Here is a 22,432-nt window from a genome sequence, read left to right as displayed (position 1 = left end):
AGGAAGCCATCCACATCCAATACTAGACGCCATCCTTGAACAAACACAGGTTACAATCCTCCCCCATGTACAACCCCGTTATTAGCGGATCAAGGTTCCAGACCTATGCCACATGAGCAAACTACATTTGCTGATGAAGGCAGTGAGATGCAGCTGAAAGCCTTGGAAAATGCTTGTTAGTGGAGTATGAACTATTCACTTATTAAAAAAGTAACCGCGCAGTTGAACAAATTATAATTATGATGTGCACAAAGGACACAGCTTGACACTGGATTGTAGACTATTCTATTTGTATAAAGTGCCTGGTTTAAGGTCACGTCAGACTGCAGCAGACGCACATCAAGGCCCACCATTTTTACATTCATATCCAAATAAGATAATGGTTGCATCTCGGCCCCATCTCCTCAAGTTTATGGATCGAGGTCTCCAGGCATTAACACAGGTTACGTAATGAGCTCACACCTTTGCCTCCCAATCCATTCAGCTGAAATGACCACTTCAACCCTTGAACTCTCAGCTCAAATCACCGACATGCTTATTGGTCATGACGGTAGATTCCATTCGTTCCCCTCGATGACAGCGTTGCACCGGACAGCTCTCCGTGACTAAAAGCCGCAATGCCATCTGCGTTTATTGATGACAAGTTGCTCGCTCAGCTGGCATTCAGTTCTTCACTGAACAGCACCGTCTGTCAGATGTGAAGAACAAGCAGGACAGATGGGTCTCCTTCACATGGCCACATTAATTTGCTTCCCTTAAAAACATACAACACTCATCTTCTTCACCTCTATCATCAGTGCCTTCCTTTACACAAATACTAAAGGGGTGCCGTACACTTAAACAGCATGGCTACAAAAATTAATTATCTCCACTTGGAGAATCAAGCAATCGTTGTACGCAGTGCTAAACACTGCCACAAATATGTATATATATACATATATATATATGTATATGTATATATATATGCCATGCCCCCAGCCCAAAGCAATGGGAGTCTATGACAGCTATACCAAAGGAACAAGCTACAGCCACCAAACTTTAAACAACGGTGCTTTGGAGTGCTAGGAATACACACACACAATTTCAGGAGTCTAGCACAAACTTTCAAAAAAGTTTGTGCGAGATAACGTCCTTGTGCCAGACACAGAAGCTGTTGATACAGCAGTTGTTAGTCAAAACTTCCCCATTTGGCCATGGGATTCTGGTAAATGCATTTGTATGCACTATATGTTGTGTGTATTTTTATATCTTTGCTCATATACTGTGTATTTAATTCTCTTTTGTACCCTTTGCAATTTTGTCTGTTGTTCTTCAGGAGTAATAGAAGTGTTCAATTATTAACATTTATTGAACTTTATTTTCATTACTGTTGGAGAAATTCAATATGATCACTTCGTTACAGCATCCAAAGTCCCCCTCGAGACGAAGAAACTGGCCTTTGACAAAGTAATGCTGCTGTCTCGACTTCGAGAAGAGGATGGGATTCTCTTCAGAGAGATGAGGAACCACTGCTGCAGGATCTTTAAAAAAAAGGAGAGATCTAGCAGTTAGAAGAGGACCTGTTTACACAGAATATGTATTTAACTGAAATATAAAGACCCCAATGATCATCATTTGACATGAGTTTATGTATTTGGTCGTGATTCAAAGTTATTTAATGATCACAAATGTATACAACAATGTGAGATCACATAAGCCAGTAGCTCTGTCACCGTTCTTGTCAATGTAATACTGAAATAATAATATAATAACAAAAATATAGTATATTATATAATATCTTATTATTAACAATAATAACAATAATCTCTTGAAATGTATACTGCAAATGATCTAAATTGTTCTAAATTATTCTTGAACGTATTGATTCTAAAAGTAAAAGTATCTTGCAGCAGTCTGCTCTGTCGGTATAGTATCTACCGTTCAGACCTGCAGCAGCCAATCATCTTCGTGCTCATTGAACAAACGGCGTTTTGCCTCCACCGCCTGGGAGAAGCAGCAGACGCCGCTTCGCTGCAGTGTGAGGCCGGAGTGGCGTTTCTTTCCCCGGGCGCCAGATGGCGCTGTTACCCCTAATGCCAACATTCAACAGGTCCAGCGACGCGACACCAGCTTGGACTGCACGAGCGAGGCACAGAACAGGCGCGATGTATCCAGTAAACATATAAATAACGCCGTTTTGTTTTTCTCTGTCGTTCTCAACACAGTCATCTAAATAAATACTTATAGATAACTGTATCATACCAAGCAAACGTCCACATTAAGTGAGTGTCTGAGATGTGCAGGTGACGTTCAGGTGAAGGTGTGGCACGTGCTTAATTAACGCCGTGTTCGTTTTCCCCCCCACTTTCCTCTGCGGCAATTCGCATCTCCGCGCGAGTCCGATCCTCTGCGACCAGTGGATGTCGTTGTTCCGCCCGGTGTCACACCCTCGAGATGAGCCGACCAAGGAGCTGTGCCAAGCAAGATGAGAGAGAGAGAGAGAGAGAGAGAGAGAGAGAGAGAGAGAGAGAGAGAGAGAGAGAGAGAGAGAGAGAGAGAGAGAGAGAGAGAGAGAGAGAGAGAGAGAGAGAGAGAATCAGGGAGAGAGTCAGGGAGAGGGAGTGAGAGGGAGGGGGGGAGAGAGATTGTGAAAAGAACGGTAGGAGGAGAGGGACTTGCTATAAGGACACCAGCTACTCTTAAATCCAGCCGCTCCTCTGTTTTTACGCAGGAGAATATTTTTTTGTTTGTTGAAGAAACAAAACAAGAAAACGGGAGAAGTTGTGATTGAAGCCCATCAGAGAAAAAGTAGCCTCACATCTCTTTTATTTATTTTTTCTTTAAATCATTCTCAGGTAAAGTGAGCTTCAAAGAAATTTCGCCAAAAAAAAACTGGCATGCGTGTAAAGTAAATTTGATATCATTGTCAAATTCTTGCCCCCATGGTTTTTTGCGGGGGGATGTTTGCTGCATCGCCAAACTTAACTCTCTCTCTCTCGCTCTCTCTCTCTCTCGCTCTCTCTCTCTCTCTCTCTCTCTAACCTCACGCTCGCTGCTTCCCCCGTTTCTCCCCCAGCCGGCAGAGACACTTGGGGACGGAGGGACCTACCATGATAAGGGCTGTGGACATTGCGCTGACTGTGCTGCTCGCCGCGTCCCTGTCGTGCCGGAGCGCCCTCGGCGGCTACGGGGTGAGCCTGTTCGCGGCGCAGACCTCTCCCCCGGACCCTTGCTACGACGAGCACGGCAACCCGCGGCGTTGCATCCCGGACTTCGTCAACTCCGCCTTCGGCAAGGAGGTGAAGGTGTCCAGCACCTGCGGCAAGGCGCCCGGTCGCTACTGCGTGGTGACGGCGGCGGAGAAAGGAGACGAGAGGACGAGGAACTGTCACACCTGCGATGCCTCGGACCCCAGGAAGTATCACCCGCCGGCGTACCTGACGGACCTCAACAACCCGCACAACCTCACCTGCTGGCAGTCGGAGAACTTCGTCCAGTACCCGCAGAACGTCACGCTGACTCTGTCGCTCGGCAAGAAGTTCGAGGTCACCTACGTGAGCCTGCAGTTCTGCTCGCCGCGGCCCGAATCCATGGTCATCTACAAGTCCATGGACTACGGTAAAACCTGGGTGCCCTTTCAGTTCTACTCGACGCAGTGCAGGAAGATGTACAACAAGCCGAACAGGGCCATGATCACGAAGCAGAACGAGCAGGAGGCGGTCTGCACGGACTCGCACACCGACATGTACCCGCTGACCGGCGGGCTCATCGCCTTCAGCACGCTGGACGGCAGGCCGTCGGCGCACGACTTCGACAACTCCCCGGTGCTGCAGGACTGGGTGACGGCCACCGACATCAAAGTCATCTTCAGCCGGCTGCACACGTTCGGCGACGAGAACGAGGACGACTCGGAGCTGGCGCGGGACTCGTACTTCTACGCCGTGTCGGACCTGCAGGTCGGCGGGAGGTGCAAATGTAACGGGCACGCGTCCCGGTGCGTAAAGGACCGGGACGGGAGTCTGGTGTGCGAGTGCAAGCACAACACCGCCGGGCCGGAGTGCGACAGGTGCAAGCCTTTCCACTACGACAGACCGTGGCAGAGAGCCACGGCCAGGGAGGCCAACGAGTGCGTCGGTAAGTCCAACCCCGGCTGCGCGTCTCTGATGCTGTGCGGGGTCTAGCTGATACATGTGGGATGGGTTGTGTTTGTGGTGGCTGGACGGACTGGTGTGATTTTAAGATTGGGCCTTCAGTGGAAATATTTCATTAGGGTGAAAAAAAGAGCATTATTAGATAGATAGATGTAAAATAAGTGAATTTTGGGCATACAGAATTAATCGTTTGATGGTATTTTAAATAATAATTAAAATAATTGTATTATAGTTCAATTTACGACCAATTGTACAGCTTAACTTCATTCAAACAATGCTTTAATTAAACAAAACCGCAGCAAAGCCAAACGCATTTATTTCTCCTGATATCGTGGCGTTCGTCAACGAGCATACAATTGTGTTTAAGTCACACGAGACGTGGAAATGCAATTTGAAAGTCCATTTAGCTCACTGCAGGCCACAATGGGGGCTTTTAAACCACCTCACACGGGACCACCGAGCCTAATCATCCACAGGAACATTTCTCACATGCTCGACTTTATACCGCTGCGATAAAGCGATGCCTTTTTTAATTCATCTCAAGGATCCTGCAACAAACTCACCGCAGTGGTAATTGAACGCAGCTTTTTAATTCATAATTAATGATTTTTTTTATTATCACATAATTATGTTTTGCATCAAAATCAATACGACATACTGCATCAACATGTCAGGTGTTGCAGTTGAGAATTAAAAAAATATTATAATCAAATCTTTTTCCTTATTACATTGAAAAAAGCAAATTGGCCCTAGATTTATTGAATTTCATTCTGTTATAAATTTACTTAAAAAAAATAAAAAAGTGAGAATTACTTTCATTTGGTTATTTTCTTAATTATCACTGCCATTATTCACTGAAAAACAACCTGAGAAAATACAATATACCCCCATCTAACACAGTATTTGCCAGGCCTAAAAGAAAGCAGGTGTAAAAACAACAACAACAAAAGAAGCAAATTCCTGATCTTATCTGTTCTGCTGCTCTTTGTGTCTGACAAGCCAACATGTTTTGTCAGCTGACTGATCGGTTACAGTAGTTTTATTACAACCTGGCACAGACACATGTATGAACCTGTAGTAGGGTGTACTGCAGAATACTGGCCAGGTTTTTGTCAATTTTAGGTTCTCTTGAGATGCAGAAGAGAAGATGATGAGAGATTGTTTGATGAAATTGCTGAATTATGTTGCTGTATTCCAAGTGAAATAGTTTTTCTTGGTCGTTGTTGTTTTCGCTTAGTTTCATTTCATTGTAATTACTGGAAAGACAGACTGGCAGTAGTTTGATGTTGGCCCGGCTCCTGCTGATGAGGTGTACAGTGAGGAGGATGAGGAGGGACGGCTCGAGAAACTGAAGAAGAGGCAGAAAGATGTTGCTGATAGAGACTAAAACCTCAGAGTGAATCCCTTTATATTCCCCAGTGTGCTGCAGGTCTGCAGTGGGGAAAAAAATAAGACTCTGCTTGACGGTCACGGCACATGTCAGCCACTTTGACACGTAGCAGATGTTTAAAAGGTTTTTTTGTTTGCTGCCGTTGTCCGTTGCTAAAGCTCTGACACATTCTCGCTGGCAGATGTTGCTAAATCAACAGGCGCCGTTTTGTGGAAATATCCACATTCTGTCTGGACTCTCATAATAGCACTTGATGTGTAAAAGAAATAAATGGAATTGAGTGTATACTGCTTGAATTACAAGTTGCAGTCAGGTGAACAACGCACTCAATATCAGTTATACTTTACATGTTTTACATGTGTCACTCTAAAAAAAAAAAGCCCATGTCTTTATTATATTTAAGAATCAAGCAACACAAACAACATTTAAATTCTTACTATAATAATAACATTGTAGGCAGTCAGTAAGAAAGATTGCCGTGGTGGATTTTCAATTTACAGCTTTTAAATATCTGCACGATGTAGAGTAATACATGCGTGAAAAACAAAAATCAGTTTAGGCACAACTCCTAATAAACTCACGCAAATAAATCGTTTCCTTCAGTAAACAATCCTCAACACCTTCTTGTTTTAGAGGACTAGATCGTGTATAATAAGTTTCACACTCGAACCATGAAAGCCTGTCGATTATTGCATCCATCGCAGAGAGTTTTTGTCGTTGCACTCCCCTTAATGACAGCACCGTGAGTGTCTCTGGACTCTCACGGGGTTCTAGTTAAGCACAGAAGTGTTTCTGTGTGCAGTAAAAAGGTCTGGCACCGTGCGGAAGGGCACTTTGTTGATTACTTCCATCAGGATCTTCGAGGACGCTCCTGAGTGTGCGCCTCCATCCATTTGGGTTATTGACTCATCGCAGAAGAAGATGCAGCTTCTAATGCAATGGGTTCAATAGCCAGTACCGCAGTCACGACGTGGGACACGCTTCAATCTCAGTGTAGACGTAGGAGTGCAAATTTACTGTTCATTTTCAGCATTTTAATTTTCTAATTAAGTTTGTGCAGTTTATTTAACATTTTGAGTTTAAAGAAAAGAGAAGGTTTTATGAATAATTCAGGCAGATTAGAAAAAAACAGCCTGAAGGTAGGCAGAATGAAGCGACTGAACCACAGAGTGGAGCAGGGACAGAAGGAGGTGGAGCAGGACGACAATAGTGAAAATGAAAGAGACAGATTTAAGAAAAATGTGTGAGGGAGAGGAACCGGGAAATAAAGGGGAGGTAGAGTAACATTTCCATGGCCTGTTCACAAATTACTTTTTCTTTTTTTTCCAGGCGCCCCTTATTGGGTCAATAAGAATATAAAGGCTGCTGGGACATGAAGAAACTTTTCTTCTTTCTGCATCGATATTGTAACATATCAGTGACTTGGAGGAGATTCTCTCCATCCTATAGCTGCGATTTACGCCTGTTTGCACACGAGCAGTTTCTTAAAGCCGAGCATCAGCTGGGTGATTGGAACGGAGCTGCTTCCTTTTTTTTTTTTTTTTTCGCCTCGTTATATCCAAATCTGAACTGCATAAATCACCCTCAAATGTTCCCAGGTGCTGCTCAGAGGCATCTGACTGACAGGAGCAAACGCGTGGTGTCGACAAGTTGACATGGTTGATTTGATACCCATTGAAATAATTGAGTTTTAAAGCCACAACCGCTTGTATGGACAAAAAAAAACAACTACTTTAAAGTTGTTTTTATGCCTTGTGATATGTGAGCTCGCTTTCAACTTGAAATCGTCAGGGGTAAAAAAAAAATCAAAAAAAAATCTGTACATAAAAAAATTCTTGAACAGGTCCTCTGAGTGCCTCAACTAGATTTGAGCATTAACTCCAACAAAATGTTCGAGCGAACATAAGTAAACACTTAAAAACAGCTGTGCGCATACTGATGTTTGCTGGTGTGTTTTCCTAACTTCCATGGATGGCTGCCCAAAACCATAATGAGGTCTCAGATAATCCCAGAAACAGCTACAGCGGAGTTTGATAACAGAAAAGTTTCCTGCAACGCTATCAGAAACAATCAATTTCTAGATTTAGTAGAGTTTTTTTTCCTGACAGAATCAAAAAGAAGGGGCTTTTTGCAAATATTTGTGCACCAAATGAAGGAATGCAGCATAGAAAAATGTTGTGCTTGTGCATTAAACAATAGCTGCCCTGATCATAGAGATGTCCCAATGTACAATGGACCAAAAATTGTAAGAAATAAACCATCAAAGATGCTAAAAACCATCAAATATGACAGACTGTGTTAAAATATTACAGAGTGGATTCTTCCATTGAAATCACTGTTGCTTACTCAGGTGAGGTGTTTACAGTCGTTCTGCACATATTGGATAATGAGATTCAAACTGTAAACTATTCCACCAGTAAAAATGATACCAGTCATACACGTATCATTCCACCTTTGTTTGCACGATGGTTTTCACTTAAAATGCATCAAGTCAGTTGAGGAACAAAAGATGTTTTTCCTTCAGATGTCTCCTTTGCCGTCGCTACCTTTTCAGACATGACTGAAGGTCTGGTTAATGTTTGAGCAGCTCGCCGCGCACCTTTATGAAACCGGCATCCTTCATCTTCAAAGGTGCCGGCGGGATGCGTCGTTAGTCCCGCTCATAGCAAACAAAGCTGGGAATAAACTGACAGAGTAGCTTTGCACTTTGCACTGTCCTCTACTAGTCTTCACCTCTACTTCTTCAGTCAGAACTCACCTCGTTCTACCTTGATGCACACACCTGTAGGCATGCACACATACACACACGCGCACACACACAAACACAGTTTCCTTCAGGTCTGAAGCCGCTAGTTCAAACAGGGGGGAATGGCCTCTCTCTTCAAGAATCTCTTTTGCCGGAGCTCTTATCTGTGTTTATGGCTCGTTTTGTAAACCGCTGCAAAAATAAGTCGCTCATGGTCCAGGCGACCGGCTCAACCCTCTGTTTTAGATTTTGAGGCCTGTTGTATCTCTCAGACAGACAGAAACATGGCCACTGAGCCAGCACTGTAAGCAAGCCTGACTGTACGGTATATCAAGTAGCTGTAACCAAACACAAAAATAGACAGAAAAGATACACACACACACACAAACATCGTGGAAAGTCAGCAATAATGACAAACTTTCTGCAGCATGTTATGCGAGCAAAGGAGACTCTGCTGGCAGCCTCTACTTTCTGGGAGGACAGCAGGCATAAGCTCTGGAAAGGATGGCTAGCTGGTTAACTAGCTAGCTTGTCCTTCTCCAGAGCTGGCTAGTTAGCTAGCTAGTCTCTGGAGCCCCCGCCTGCTCTCCTCCCGGCAAAGTAGTTTTCTAGCGGTGAGGCAGAGGGACCGTTAGATCCAGCAAAGTCGCTGGGCATATTTTCTCTAACCAGTGCAGCATGAAAGCATGGTGGAATTAGCAAGTTAGCTAGCTAACTAGCCAGCTGCTAAACAAGTCAAATTTGACAAATGAATGCTTTTGTTACACTGTAGGAAAGCACATTGTTAACGCCAGATTAGCGGCAACTTTGTTTGGATCATTTTCTCTAACGAGTGTTGCCTAAAATGACATTGACGAGATGACATTTTCAATGTGTAACTTTAGCCCACTATTCTGAGGTTATTTTTGATTGCAAACGTCTTTGCAGCTAACTGTGACATAATCATGACATCGGCTGTTAAAGGGTCTGTGCTCCAGTTGAGTATATAAACTGGGAGTGTACAGTATTTTTTCTGCAAGTGTGTGTGTCCATTGGGGGTTAAAGTGAGAGGCCTGACAATGTATGCCAGGTATTTAAAAGGTAGTTGCATTTCAAATTTATGGAACTGGAAGTTCAGAAGACAGCTGTTGAAGGCTGTCACAGTGCTGTAGCCTGACTGAAGTAATGGTACATAGTCTACACTGATTAGAAGCATTGATAAAACCTTCAAGGATAGAATGTGAGATAGATACGGTGCTGCAGCTCTATTCGATTATGGATTCATGCATCATGTTTTTGCCGTAGGGTGAGGTCAGGTGGTTTATTTGAAATGTGACAATGTTTAAGTGTGTTTTTTACCTTGTGATCTGAAAATAGATTCAACAGCATGTTTGGTGACAGGAGATCCTTTCTGTTCCTGGCTCTTCAACCATCCTTTTTGGGCCAAAAATAGTCACCAGGCCTGGGTCAAAAGAAGACAAGAGTAGATCCATTTTGTTTTTTAGGGTTAATTCTGACGTCTGGCTCCAGAAGCGTTTCACAAAGTATTTGTATTAGACAATAATGATGATGAAATATAGCCATGACCATCAAAGGACTTTTATAAAGCTGCTCCTTTGAGCACTTGAGTAACCAGAGACCATACAATCCCATGAGTGAGATCATTTATAATTGCAAAACGTTAGGCTCAAATGAAGCAATAGATGTGACAAATAACACTGATGCTGCTGCGTATGTTGAAGCATGGAGGATCTTGAAGCTATTAATGTCAGTGTTTGGCAGCAGCCCTTTGGAGCTGGAATTTTGGAGCTAGTTGTTGCTTGTCATGAGGCCTGTTTGAGAAACAATACAATTTTGATTGCAGATAATACATTCTGACAGGCCTTTGACGAGTGGAAATAGGTTTGTATCAAAAAGTCTGTCTGAGGACAACATTCGGATAAAGACAACACACAAAACGGTAATTAGAAAGCGTTTGAGAGAAACACAAGGAAGGCTGCCACCATTCATAAAACTAAATCCTAAACACATCTGTAGTAACTGTGTTTGACCAGAGCTATCTGCGTGTTGTGTGGCGTAGTCTTAAGCGGAAAAAGATCAGTTTCATTGCAATCCATTTTACGGCCTTTGACAAAGCGCAGGTCGCACTGGTGATGGAATGTGTTCACTTGTCAGAAAAGACTAAATCTGTTCTGAAATTTCCAAGCCTGTGTGTCTGTCGTTGAATTCAGGGTCCTCTGGGAAAAGTGAACATTTCAACGGTTGTGGTTTTGGTTTCATTGCTTTGGCTACAACACATAATGCAGCACAGATCCCGCTCATGTTGGGAGTCCGCATTTTTAGCCAGAGTGAGTGAGTGAGTGCGCACGGAGCTCGTACTGGGAATAGAACCTCAACCTTACTTTTGAGAAACGGTTTGGTCGGAAGCCATGTTGTGTTACTCGGTTGCCTTCTGGCCTGCACTCACTTCCTCTTCCTCGCCCTCGCTGGTGCTTGAACTCACCGAGGACTGTGGCTGGTTTATCACAACATCCAGCCAGGCCAGGAACTCAGATTGTCCCTATCATCATCATCATCATCATTCTCCTACTTATGATCAGAAATATTGCTGCATACCTGTGGGTGAAAACATGCTCTCTGTGTGTGTCTTGCATTTAAAATGTTTCCATCCAATCTGCGGGTTCACTCTTCCAGCAGCAGCTGGTGATAATTGGTCCGGCCGATGAGATCCAAACGGATCTTTTCCTCCTCTTTCCATCCTTCAAACACAGCACTCCTCTAATATGAGCTGCACTCTGCAGAAGTCGCTCATATACACTTCCGTACTATGTTTTTACGCTGTCAGGTACATTCTCAAGAGAGAAATCTGGGCGTACTGCACACTAAAGATTTTCAACAATCTGATTAATCTTTTTCAAAAACCACAGACATGAAGTGGGTTTTCTTTACAGCGATGACAGCTGCTTCATTATTTTTATTGGACTCTTTGACAGCGCCGAGAGCTCGATCGTAGCCGGTCGCCTTAGGTGCATTAAATTTAAATGCATTACAAATTCACCGGCAAAACAGTGTTCCAACATGACTAGGATGGCTCCCAAACATCTGCAAAAGTGCTGCTAGCTGTTGGAGAAAAGGTGTTTGAAAGACACGAGGGATACGTTTTTTTTAAAAAGAGCTTGGTATCTGTATCAGCAGAACTATGTTAAAAAAAATATGTGTATATACGTATATCAGCGCAGCTCTAATTACCCAACAAATGTGCAGATAACATTTTCTGAATCTGTCCAAGCAACACAGTGCTTTCTGCAGTCGCTGTGGTGACTCCCTGGTTTCAGCAGCTTTTCCCTCATCAACTTCTCACAGAACTTCATCTCAATTTATCATAATTTTGTGTTTTGTTTTACTTTGGGAAGCCTCTCGCTGTCTTCCGTGCTGCAGTACGAAAAAAACCAAATCCTTTAAATCCCATTAAATGCTGTTGAATGTGATATGTTGTTGCAAATATAAAGTTGACCATCAAACAAAAAAATATCATCTATTATTACGTAACATTTCCTGATATTTCAGGTATTTTTCATATTGTTTCTGTATTAGTATCGAGATATTAAGGCAGTCACAATTTCGGTACACAACATTCCTCACACATACACACACACACACATACTCAACAGGTCGCTCTTCGTGTTTAATCCCCCCAGCGACAGACAGACACACGATGCTGCTCTCAGCCTCTGTTGATACCTGTCTCTGCCGTCTGCCGGTTACCTGTTCATATTCGTGCGTGCGCACGCAAGTGTGAGTGTTTCCACGTGTCTTTCTTCAGCCGCCAGGAGGCCTCGACATTATGCAGTCAGTAGATCTCTTTCTGCTGTAGAGCGAGAGACAGATTGAGGCAGGCATGTGTGTGTGTGTGTGTGTGTGTCTTAATCTGCGTTGTCTGCCAGTGGGAGTTTACGAAAACAGTAATTCTGTCCAGAATGTGAGCAGCTATTCAGCGCCTGGGGAGACATCTGTTAATGAATTAATTGGTGACTTGATGGCATAGTGAAAGCTCGTCTTAGCCGAGGGAGGATCTCTGTGTGCTGTGGGTTTTGGCATGAACCCGCGGGATGAGTGTGTGTGTGGGGGGGGATTGAGCAGAAGAGAGACAGAGGTGTTTGTGTGTAATGGAAAGGTTCGGGTCGAGCGGGTACCAGATGATTAGGGGTAATTAAAAGCCGCACCAAACAACATCAGCATGTGTTCACACATTAGACACAAGACACTCCAGTGCCTCATTCATCAGCTCCATGAATCACAGCCTGCCTGTCACTTGTGTGTATATATATATATATATATATATATACATAAACCACAAATCACAGAGGCCAATCAGACAGGACACACTCTGTCCCATGGAGATGAGCGGTGGAACATATTCAGCTCCCCGTCTGGGATATGTGATCAAAAACGTTATATTCCGTTTTGATACAACAGCTGGACGCAATCTTTATATAGACAACATGCAGCGCTTCACTCATTGTTACCATCAATGTGTCAAAGTCTACATTACCCACAATGCTTTTTGACAGCTGACAGTCGCAGATTTGGATTTGTTATGCTAGCAGTGGCTAATGTAGCCTCGGGGAGCACCGACAGAGGTCTGGTGAGCTCACTTCTTTCCAACTCCACACCGACAACATTATTTTTTAGTCTTCAGACTCAACCGACGCCGACTCAAGTGACATCACTTGAGGCAATTTACCAGACTTTGCGTAGCTACCTCGGGAGCCATTTAAGTCTTTACAAAACTTTTGCCACATATGCAGTAGAAGTTCCTCTCTAAAGTCCCGGTGTAACATATTTTGTTTTACAAGAAAAAAAGGGATTTTATTAAAAAATATAAAGACATGTTTTTTTCTTTTTTGGGGGCCATATATTGTTAAATAGGTGCACAATATGACGGGGGATGGGATTTAAAGGGGCTTTTTGTTTCATTTCATCTTAACATTGCTAGTTTCTGCACAAGCCAGCTTCATTCAGTCATCAGGTCGGAAACTCACTTGCAGCACTATCCTCATTCATTGCCGCCACCATAGATAGACCAGAGCAGTCTCACTTGTTAAAAGGGGGCCATTACGGGACCAGTAAACCAATAAAGAAAATATTGTGAGTGAATGTCTGAGAGAGAGAGAGAGAGAGAGGGAGAGACAGAGACAGAGAGAGAGAGAGAGAGAGAGAGAGAGAGATACCTGGTTATATGCATGTGTATGATGTATGCATAGGGATTGCCAACTTTTTGAGTTAAAAAGCAGTGAGTGTGTGTGTGTGTGTGTGTGTGTGTGTGTGTGTGTGTGCGTGTGTGTGTGTGTGTGTGAGACCTGATCCCGAGGCCGGGGCCAGCGGTACTGTAGAGGATCAGGGCTGATGACCTCAGCACCTCTGTGTGGCAGCAGGTTACTGCACAGTTACCGAGAGGAGGGAGAGTGTTCGCAGCCAAAGCAAATATATAATGCTGGGCTGGAGGCAACGGCAGAGAGAGAGAGAGAGAGAGAGAGAGAGAGAGAGAGAGAGAGAGAGCAAGAGAGAGTCGTTCTCTCGCGCTGTGCCTCACGGTGATTAGCAAGTACAATATTAATGAGATTGAATTAAAATCCTCTCATGCGGCATTCCTTCTCTTGCTTTCAGGTAGAATCAACACATCTGAACAAGCACTGAAGCCGGTTACGTTATGCTTATCCAAGCCTGTTCACGCTTCAAAAATAAAAAGCCTTGGCGCAGCTTGTTACAACTCCTCCGAAATCTCCCCGTAGCCGATGGAGCCGTAACAGCATCAACAACAGCAAATAAAAAACAGACTCTTGCTTTGTATTTGCAGCAGGCCCGGCCCGGCGTTCGATTCAAGGCAAAAGCCCTGGCAAAAAAATAAAAAAATAAAGCCTCTCTGGCAGCAGTAGCGCTGCTCGCCGACAGGACCACCTAGCACGAGCACATGGAGCCTGAAGCCGGCGTCCTCAACACCCACAGCTACAGATGACTAATGTCTGCACGACGCAGCAGCCTGTTGTGTAGATCAGAGCCCCCCCCCCATGTTTCTGTAGCACACTGCTGTCATCATCTGAATGAACTGCAATCGGCTGCCTCCTCTGCGCTGGTTAATCATGATGTAAATGTTTAAACTGTTGAGTTTAGATGCAAAGTTGTTGTTTTTTAAGCGACCTGAACATGTACAGGTTAATCTGCTCTTTTACCTGTTTTTTACACGTCTCTTATACACACAGAGACGGAGAAAGCTCCTGTGACGGATCGAGCGGAATCAAACAATTCCATTTTGCGTCAAAAGTGCTCACACGCTGCCAGAAAAAAGAAATCTTGCCCTGGAATGCCTTCTGTGTGTGTGTGTGTGTGTGTGTGTGTGTGTGTGTGTGTGTGTGTGTGTGCGTGTGTGTGGTTGAATAGCTGACTGTGATTTATCACCCGCGTCTTTGTCTTTCCCATATAAGTCACGGCGCAGGCTTTGTGTGAGTGTGTCTGTGTGTGTGTGTGTGTTTGTGTGTGGCAGCCAGAGATTTGTAGCAGCCCAGTCGTCATGGATGCATTGGAGTCACAGTTGTGCGAGTGTGTGTGTGTGTGTGTGTGTGTGTGTGTGTGTGTGTGTGTGTGTGGGCCTATGATGACTGTCTGTATAACCAACAGTACTACAGGGAGCTTTCTTTTTTAAACCTTCGTTTTATTTAGCTACATTTTTCAGGCTGCAGGTTGCCTCAGTTGCACAAAGAGATCTTAGTCAGCAAAGGTCGGCACGAAGTAGACATATTTACAATTAACTTGAGGAGAGGCTCTGATGATCGATGTGTATGACTTCTGTATAAAAGACAAGTTCATAGCTCGTTGTTGGAAAATCGGATTTCGTAGTTTGGGATCATGCCTCCATGATTCCAGAAGCCAAATAATTGATGTCAATGGTTAAACTCTACAAGAAACCTGTGTTTACGTCAAAAAACGCAGATCCCTAAATTTAAAGAGGATGACATTTCCCTGAGAAAAAATAACACCAACAGCTGGTGAGTGTGTGTGTGTATTTGTTTGGTTGTGTGAAGTGGAATGCGGACTTCTGGGAGGGGGCACTCGGGGTAGGTTTGCAGGGGTCATCTCAATTTGCCAGGGGTGATCCCGGGTTAATCCATCACTCATTAACTCTCACAGATAAGGCTCATGGTGTGTGGGGGGGGGGGGGGGGGGGGCTGCCAATCCACACTTTCCCTCAGTTTCCCTTCCCATCACAGTCACCTCAGACACAAGAGCACACATGTTCTCCCTCTCTGTCTTTCAGAAGAAAAAAAAAGAAGTCTGATAGAATAAAGCCGTGCCCCTCTCCTCTCCTTTGCCCAACATTTTTTCTCCTTCCCTATTAACCCCCCTTTTCCCCCCTTGCTGGCCCCCCTCCCTCTGGGACAATGCGGCCAATTAATTAGGCTCGGTGTCCAGCAGAGAGCAGAGAGAAGCGCTGGCCTCAGCTGATTTAGCTCTAGAGGGCCCATTAGAGAGAGAGAAGAAAGAGGAAAGAGTACAGGGGTGACGGAGGGATGCGTGGTGAGAAAGTGAGGGAGGGTGAGGACAAAGATAGGGGGAGTGAGATAAAGACAGAGAGAGGCTCTTGACTCAGCGTGCTACCTTAAGTGCTATTTGGTGTTGCAGGATGAGGGCTGCCTCTCCAGTCGTGTGTTGCAAGGGGCTTCTCGGCAGCTGTGGGGCCCCCCCCCCCCCTCCTCCAGCAGGTTCCCACACGGGTCCCCTCTCTGCTTGTAATAACAAAAAGGCCCCGTATCACTGGAGGATGACAAAGCAAACAAACGGGCCTAATTAGCAGGGGGGTCGATAAGGAAATTGAGTCATTAATGGTAATATTTGTGTTATGAGATGATAGTTTGTGGCGAAAAAATTCATTTCCAAATGGGGCCCCTCTGTGTTTTCTTTGAAGCGAAGACCTGGACTTGTATGACACAGGGTGAAGAAAAAAAAACTTGGCCTCGGCCTCAGTTCCCGCTGTCTATCTCCTGCTCTCCAGCCGCCAGAGACACTTGCAGATATTGAAATGATTATGTTTCAGGTCTCTGTGGAAATCCAGATGTCCATCTGATGATTATAAAAAAAAAAATAAAAATTAAAAAAAAGAACCTGGAGAATGCATTTCAGCCATCTTTTTGTCTTCGAGCTCACCGCCCTTGTTTTGGTCGGATTTTTATTCCTCGTATTTTCTCCCGCTCGGCTAGGACAGGCCCTTGGCTGGAGATGAAAGGTGGAGGTGGAGAGCGTGAGAGATAGCTGATGGGAGAAGAGAGCTTTCGCACTGCGAATAAAAGGGGGGCTGGAGCCGATCCCAGCTGACTTTGGGCAAAGGCCGGGTACACCCTGGACAGGTCGCCAGACCATCGCAGGGCCGTTCATTCGTCCTGTTCATTTGGCCTTCAGTCTCGCAACTCTTGTCTCCTAGAAATTGCATTTATATACTCTGTTTTCCAATTGAGTAAAAACATCATTTCTGCCTGGATAATTATTCCCTGGCAATACTGCCTCTTGCATAGGAAGCACTGTGTGTACCGCACACTGGTCGTTGAGATGGGGTTGGGGTGGATGGTGGTCGGACAAAGTGTGGGACTTTTCATGTAGTTTTGCTTGCGGTTGGGTTTAGGCATCAAAAGCACTTTGGTTTAGGTTAGGGTAAGATTGTGGTTCCAGTTCAACGTTAATGAATCACATGTCCTGTGCTGTGCTTCAAATCACTTACTTAACCCGAGACCACAATCTTTCCCTCACTTTAACCTACCGCTGTGGGTGCCTGAACGTAACCATAAACCAAATGTCATTTCTAGGAGACAGGGTCGACTCTTGCCTTTTCAATCCCCTTCAAAAGCATACATATACTAACGAGTATTCTGCATTTGTCTTGTTCCCAAGGGGGTTGTTTCCGCCGCAGTTTCACTTATTTTTTTAGAAATGCCAAAAGTAAGACTAATACTGCTGTTCCCTAGCCTGCCCTTCAAATGTATTTTTGGCACTTTGAGCAGCATGAGCCGAGTGCAATAGAGTCCCATTATATTGGGGAGAAGACAGGCATCTCCAAAACCATCTTGATTGATAAATAGCACGACAGGCAAAAGAAAAAATGGGTCTTTTTGATTTTGGGGTGAGCTGTCCCTTTAAAACCGAGGGATTCTTTAAGAGGGGGTAAACAGAGGCATGTAAGGGTAAAGGACAGTAGACAGTAGTAGCAGTTAGTGATGGATTAAAATATCCGGACCAACCGCCTGAAAAACAGCTTTTAAAAACCAGTTGGGAAATGAACTCTGAGTCCCAATAACACACGAGGTCACGGAAAATATGAAGAACGAGGCGATCACAAAGATAGAGAGAAGAAAAAAAGAAACAGAAGAGCGGGATTTACAGAGAAGAATAACAGCGGTTAGTGTTTGGGTTTCTGCCTCGGCCGGTGACCTCATCGGAAACGACACCTCTCTTGCCAACGCAGTGGATTTCATATTTTCGTGTAGATTAAAGTACAATGGGCAAGTTGTGAATGTGTCGACAGGGGGATATTTTCACAGATGGGAAAATAGACATTTGAAACAAGTGTTTTCAGAAAACACGATCAAGTTGATGCACATCAAATGCCGTAGGAAGAGCCCTCTGTTTGGGGGTTCTCTCTTAAATCAGCTGCAAGATGCTAAGACAAAATAAAGTCTTTTCACTATAAGGTCAAACTATTTTCCGAAGTCATTGTCATTAGATTAAGTTTAAGTGGCCTATTTGATAATTATAGCCAATTTTCCTGGTCCGCTGAGCAGCGCAATCATCCCGTAGAGTCAATCTCCTTTGCCAGAGCAAATATTAGGGAATATTTACAGAATCAATAACGCACTGGGGGTGATAATATTGTTCTTGACATAAATTACCCACAACCACTTAACGTTTCCCTGGAAAGCACAGGAGTCCGTCGGCCAGTGGGGCTCACAATAGTGGCAGCATTTGGATGGAAACCCGTGAGCCGCATCTGTGAGCTGACACAGGAAGTAGCCTCTTTTTCCTCAGTAGCCTTAAACTGATAATCTGTCCAGCTCTTTGAAACCCTCCCCCCCCTGCAGCCGGATATCCCTGCGATTCTGCACCTCATAATTAGTCCCATGGAGGAAATAGTGTGCCCTTTATAGTGTTAATGACGTAATCTTCCCCTAACCTTAACCACGTTAAGGTTAACGGTGGTCTAACCTTGGTATCAAATGATGTCTTTGTTATCTTCAATACATTTTGTCTAATCCACCAACAAATAAAAGTTAAAAAGTTTTAATCACAATTGCCACACAATGCTTCCATACTAGTTGCGTAATATACGTTCTTCATAAAGTGAAGCATAAGCTGGACCAAAAAGGTGTCATTTAACACTCAGGAAAAACAATTCTGGCTGCTGCAAAAAAAGTGTTGAACTTTTGGCCCGGCCTTGTCCGAATAAATCCTCATTTGAAATGAGACATGAGACAAATAGAGAGGCGTTCCACCTCCTGCCTTTAATCTTCTGAGCGAGTGGGGGCATCAATAAGTCCTCGTCTTTCTATTCGGAAAAATTACGTTAACCTCCCGTTTGCTTTGCTTTCCTCCAAGATAAAAACCTCCTTTGTTCTTTTCTTTCTGCATTTTAAAACTTGCACTTGGTATTATCTTCTTTTTTTTAAAGCGCCCATTGTCTGTTGTCATGTTATTGGCTGCGCTTTCTGTGCAGAGTTTACCGTCAGCGTGTGTCAGACGTTTGCTTGCTCTGGCAAAGACCAGTCCTTCCCTCACTAATTGCTTCTACCGATGACTAAATTACAATGAGGTTTTGGGTTTCTGGATCAGAGGGGTGTCTTTTCCTCCTCCTCCCCGTCCCCAACTGTATCCTTCCTGCCTGAGTCACAAGTGTCACACTTGGTTACAGATGATATGAAGTGCTGCGATTTTTTGGCTCGAAAACAGTTTCTCGTATAAAAAAATAAAAAAATAAAAAACAACCTTGAAGGGCTACTGTTCCAAGATTGCAATTAGAGCAGTGGAAGTATGCAAATGTGTGTGTGTGTGTGTGTGTATGCTTGCTTGTGTGCTCGAGGGCTTAATTGGTACTGAGCCGTATAGGCACTATGCCACAGCAGAGGAGTGCAGTAAAATGTGGTTCTGGAGCCGGTACAATAAAAACATCTCCACTTCATCAGTGTCAGAAACAATCTGCGTGGACCAAACCAGCTGCCACACCGCCTCAACGCGCAGAAAACCCGTTCTGCTGTAGCTGCTGCAGGACGGCAGCGCGCTCCTGTTTTTTTGTGCTGATAATGAACCCCACCAAAACGTATTATTATACTTTCTTATATTTTATTGGCAGAATGTTATTTTCTAAAAGAAGCCGCTCAGTGGATATGTTACGGTAAATAAAATCGAGGAAATAATGATAAAGTGATGAATAACTTGACAATATGTCAAAAACATGCAGAACAACTGAAGCACGTGCATATAATCTGCTGTATAATATATAGTGTGTATTTGTTTTTTTTACTTTACTTGACAATATATTAAATACAGACTTTGCCGTGGGTGTTTCTCAATGTCAAGAATGCTTCTTTGGTACGACGGGTCCTACAAAGGCTGAGCAGGACTCCTTCCTAGCATTCAGAGAGCCGACACTGGAACAGTCCCAAGTGTGTCGCTGTGCAGAATATTTAACTTGATTGAGAATAACTCACAACATTACAATTATTATTAGGAATATTTGGCATTCCTCAAAATAATATACACATATTCCAATCATGTAGGCCTATTTGAAATAATTCAAATCAACAGGGATTAAAGAAATGATTATAATTTATAAACGTGCAAAACATAGAATCAATATGGTCTCCCCAAAGCCACTAGACTCCATTGACAAAACACATTGGACTGTTTCAACAATCGCCAAATCTGGCTTGGTTGAAATAAACCCTTAATTCACCGCGTTGGATGTGAAAATATGCCGGCTCTACCCAAATGTCTGTCTCTGCCGTTGCTTCCTGCGCGACGAATGTCGGAACAAACTTTTGAATTAGGCCTTGTAGATCTAATACGAGTGAGGATTCAGCGACTGGATTTGCAATTTTGGGGAGAATTGGACTGCTGAGGTGAAATAACTGAAGGTTTACGAATTGGGGGAAAGGAAATGCATCGTGCGCGTAGCATTGTGGGTGTTTTAGGAGCGTGAATCCTTCTCGATCCTTTGAACGAAGGACTCAGTCCTCGCTAGAATTCGGTAGAGCAGTCTTTGGCGGGATTTGATGACGTAGCATCCTTGAAATTAAATTCTTCTTTGACTTTAAGAAACACTTTGTATGTATTTATTGCATGCACTGTACTGCTGTGTCATGCCATTGTCCTAATTCAGCTTTTATTATTGGATATCAAATAAATCATGGTTGGTATGAAGTCAAAAGGGTATTGAGTTAATTTGTCCTTAACTGACTGATTGGCTGAAAATGCAAGCTCTGATCCACATGTACAACGACAGATCATAATGTTCTGCCGTCACTGTGATTTGTGAAAAGTGATTTTTGAGGTGATTGAGTTAAAAAACCAACTCACTGAGTCATCTTAAAATGACCGTGAGCTGCTCTGAAAAACCAAATGTGTCTGATTTACATATGCAGCAACATATTCCTGGTGGTCTTGGATTATGACTCGTGAGAGCCGAGAGGGAAAGACTTCTTTTTAGAGCCCAAAGACAACACAACGTCATGCGCACACTTTGCGCCTCATTTGGATCATTTCTGATCCTCTCCTCCTCTTTGAAATGTTCTACACCATTTGGCCCCTTTGCTCCCCAGCAAATATTGGAACGGTGCACAGTTTCATAACGCAACCATGTTCATATTAAGCACATGATTAAAGTGTACTGTGCCAGAAATCATATCGATCAATAGTCGTTAACTCATAAATGAAGGTGAAACGATCTGATTCCAGCTTCTTAAATTTGAATATTTTTGGTGTTCTTTACTCCGACACTACAGTGAACTATAGTTGAGTTGTGGACAAAGTAAGACATTTGAGGACGTCATCTTGGGCTTTGGGAAATTCGAATCGATATTTATCACTGTTGTCTGACATTTTACAACTGTAAAAATAATCGACAGATGAATCAACAGTGAAAATGATTGTTAGTTGCTGCCCTATGATCAAGTCACAAATTCAGATCCTGCAGCATGGAGGTAACTGAGGAGCTGTCCCCTGTCCATCACAGACCCGTGCTTCTCCCGCCTCAATAATGTGCGCTGGTCACCTGGTTCATCGGTTCAAGAACAACTGTTTCTTCACAAGCTAATTTGTACTCGTGCAGCTCCACTCGGCCTCTCCCAAGACAAAAAAAGAGGCATGTTAAGTGACAATGATGCAATGCTGCTGGCTTTACACTTGTGACCACATCGTTCGTATGAGCATCTAGACTGAGCGGACTTTAAAACGTGGTTGGAGTAAAACACCGTGCCCCCCCCCCCCCCCCCCCCCAAACAAAGCTACACACTGAAGGGTTTTACTTCTTTTTTTTTTTTTAAGTGCAGCACATTGAGGAATTCAAGTTAAAGTTTAGATGTTTTTGCATTTGAAAAAATAAAGAAATGCATGAGAGCTGAAGAGAATATAACGAGGAGGGGGAAATGTAAAGAGGACAATAAACGTGTCACACAAGTGAAGGAACCGCGCCGTGGGGTTTTAGATTTATGGCTTTCAGCGGCTTCCCGCTCACTCCCTCCTCTGGATGGGAGACTGTGCTTGACTTGGTGGCAAGAAGTCAAAAATGTACATTACACACACACACACACACACACACACACACCTCTTTAAGTACACTTCCCTCATCATTCCCACGCATGCTGCTGTCTGAATAAAGTCTGCCCGTTAGGCCAGATGCAACAAAGAACTGCGATATGCACCGAGGTGATTAGTGACCCCGGGTTCAGTTCAAATGTCTCTCTGATTGCACACTTTTTGACAACCCAGGCCTCGCCGTGTGTTTACATTCTAGCGGGATAATCATGCACTGCTCCTGTAGCACACAATGTGGTGGTTGTTTTCTAATCTCTTTTCATGCAGGACGTTTACTATCCACCTTTTCCTGCACAGGACAGTTTGCCTTCGACTCTGTGTGTTAAAAAGCCCCGGGGA

At 43.9% G+C, this 22,432-nt stretch overlaps 1 protein-coding gene across 1 annotated transcript in view; it reads left to right on the top strand.

Moving 5' to 3' along the window:
* The first annotated feature begins 3,089 nt into the window (after positions 1-3,089).
* ntn1a (netrin 1a) overlaps positions 3,090-22,432 on the top strand; it is a 54,839-nt gene continuing 35,496 nt past the window's right edge. Inside the window, exon 1 of the mRNA XM_076090260.1 lies at positions 3,090-4,113. Coding sequence (XP_075946375.1) covers positions 3,090-4,113 — 1,024 coding nt within the window. The remainder of the gene's footprint in view (positions 4,114-22,432) is intronic.

Source organism: Anarhichas minor, unplaced genomic scaffold (assembly GCF_050575085.1).
Source record: "Anarhichas minor isolate MPS153535 unplaced genomic scaffold, ASM5057508v1 ptg000012l, whole genome shotgun sequence".
Taxonomy (NCBI): domain Eukaryota; kingdom Metazoa; phylum Chordata; class Actinopteri; order Perciformes; family Anarhichadidae; genus Anarhichas; species Anarhichas minor.
The sequence above is the reverse complement of the archived record's forward strand: the minus strand, read 5'-3'. Positions and strand labels throughout refer to the sequence as shown.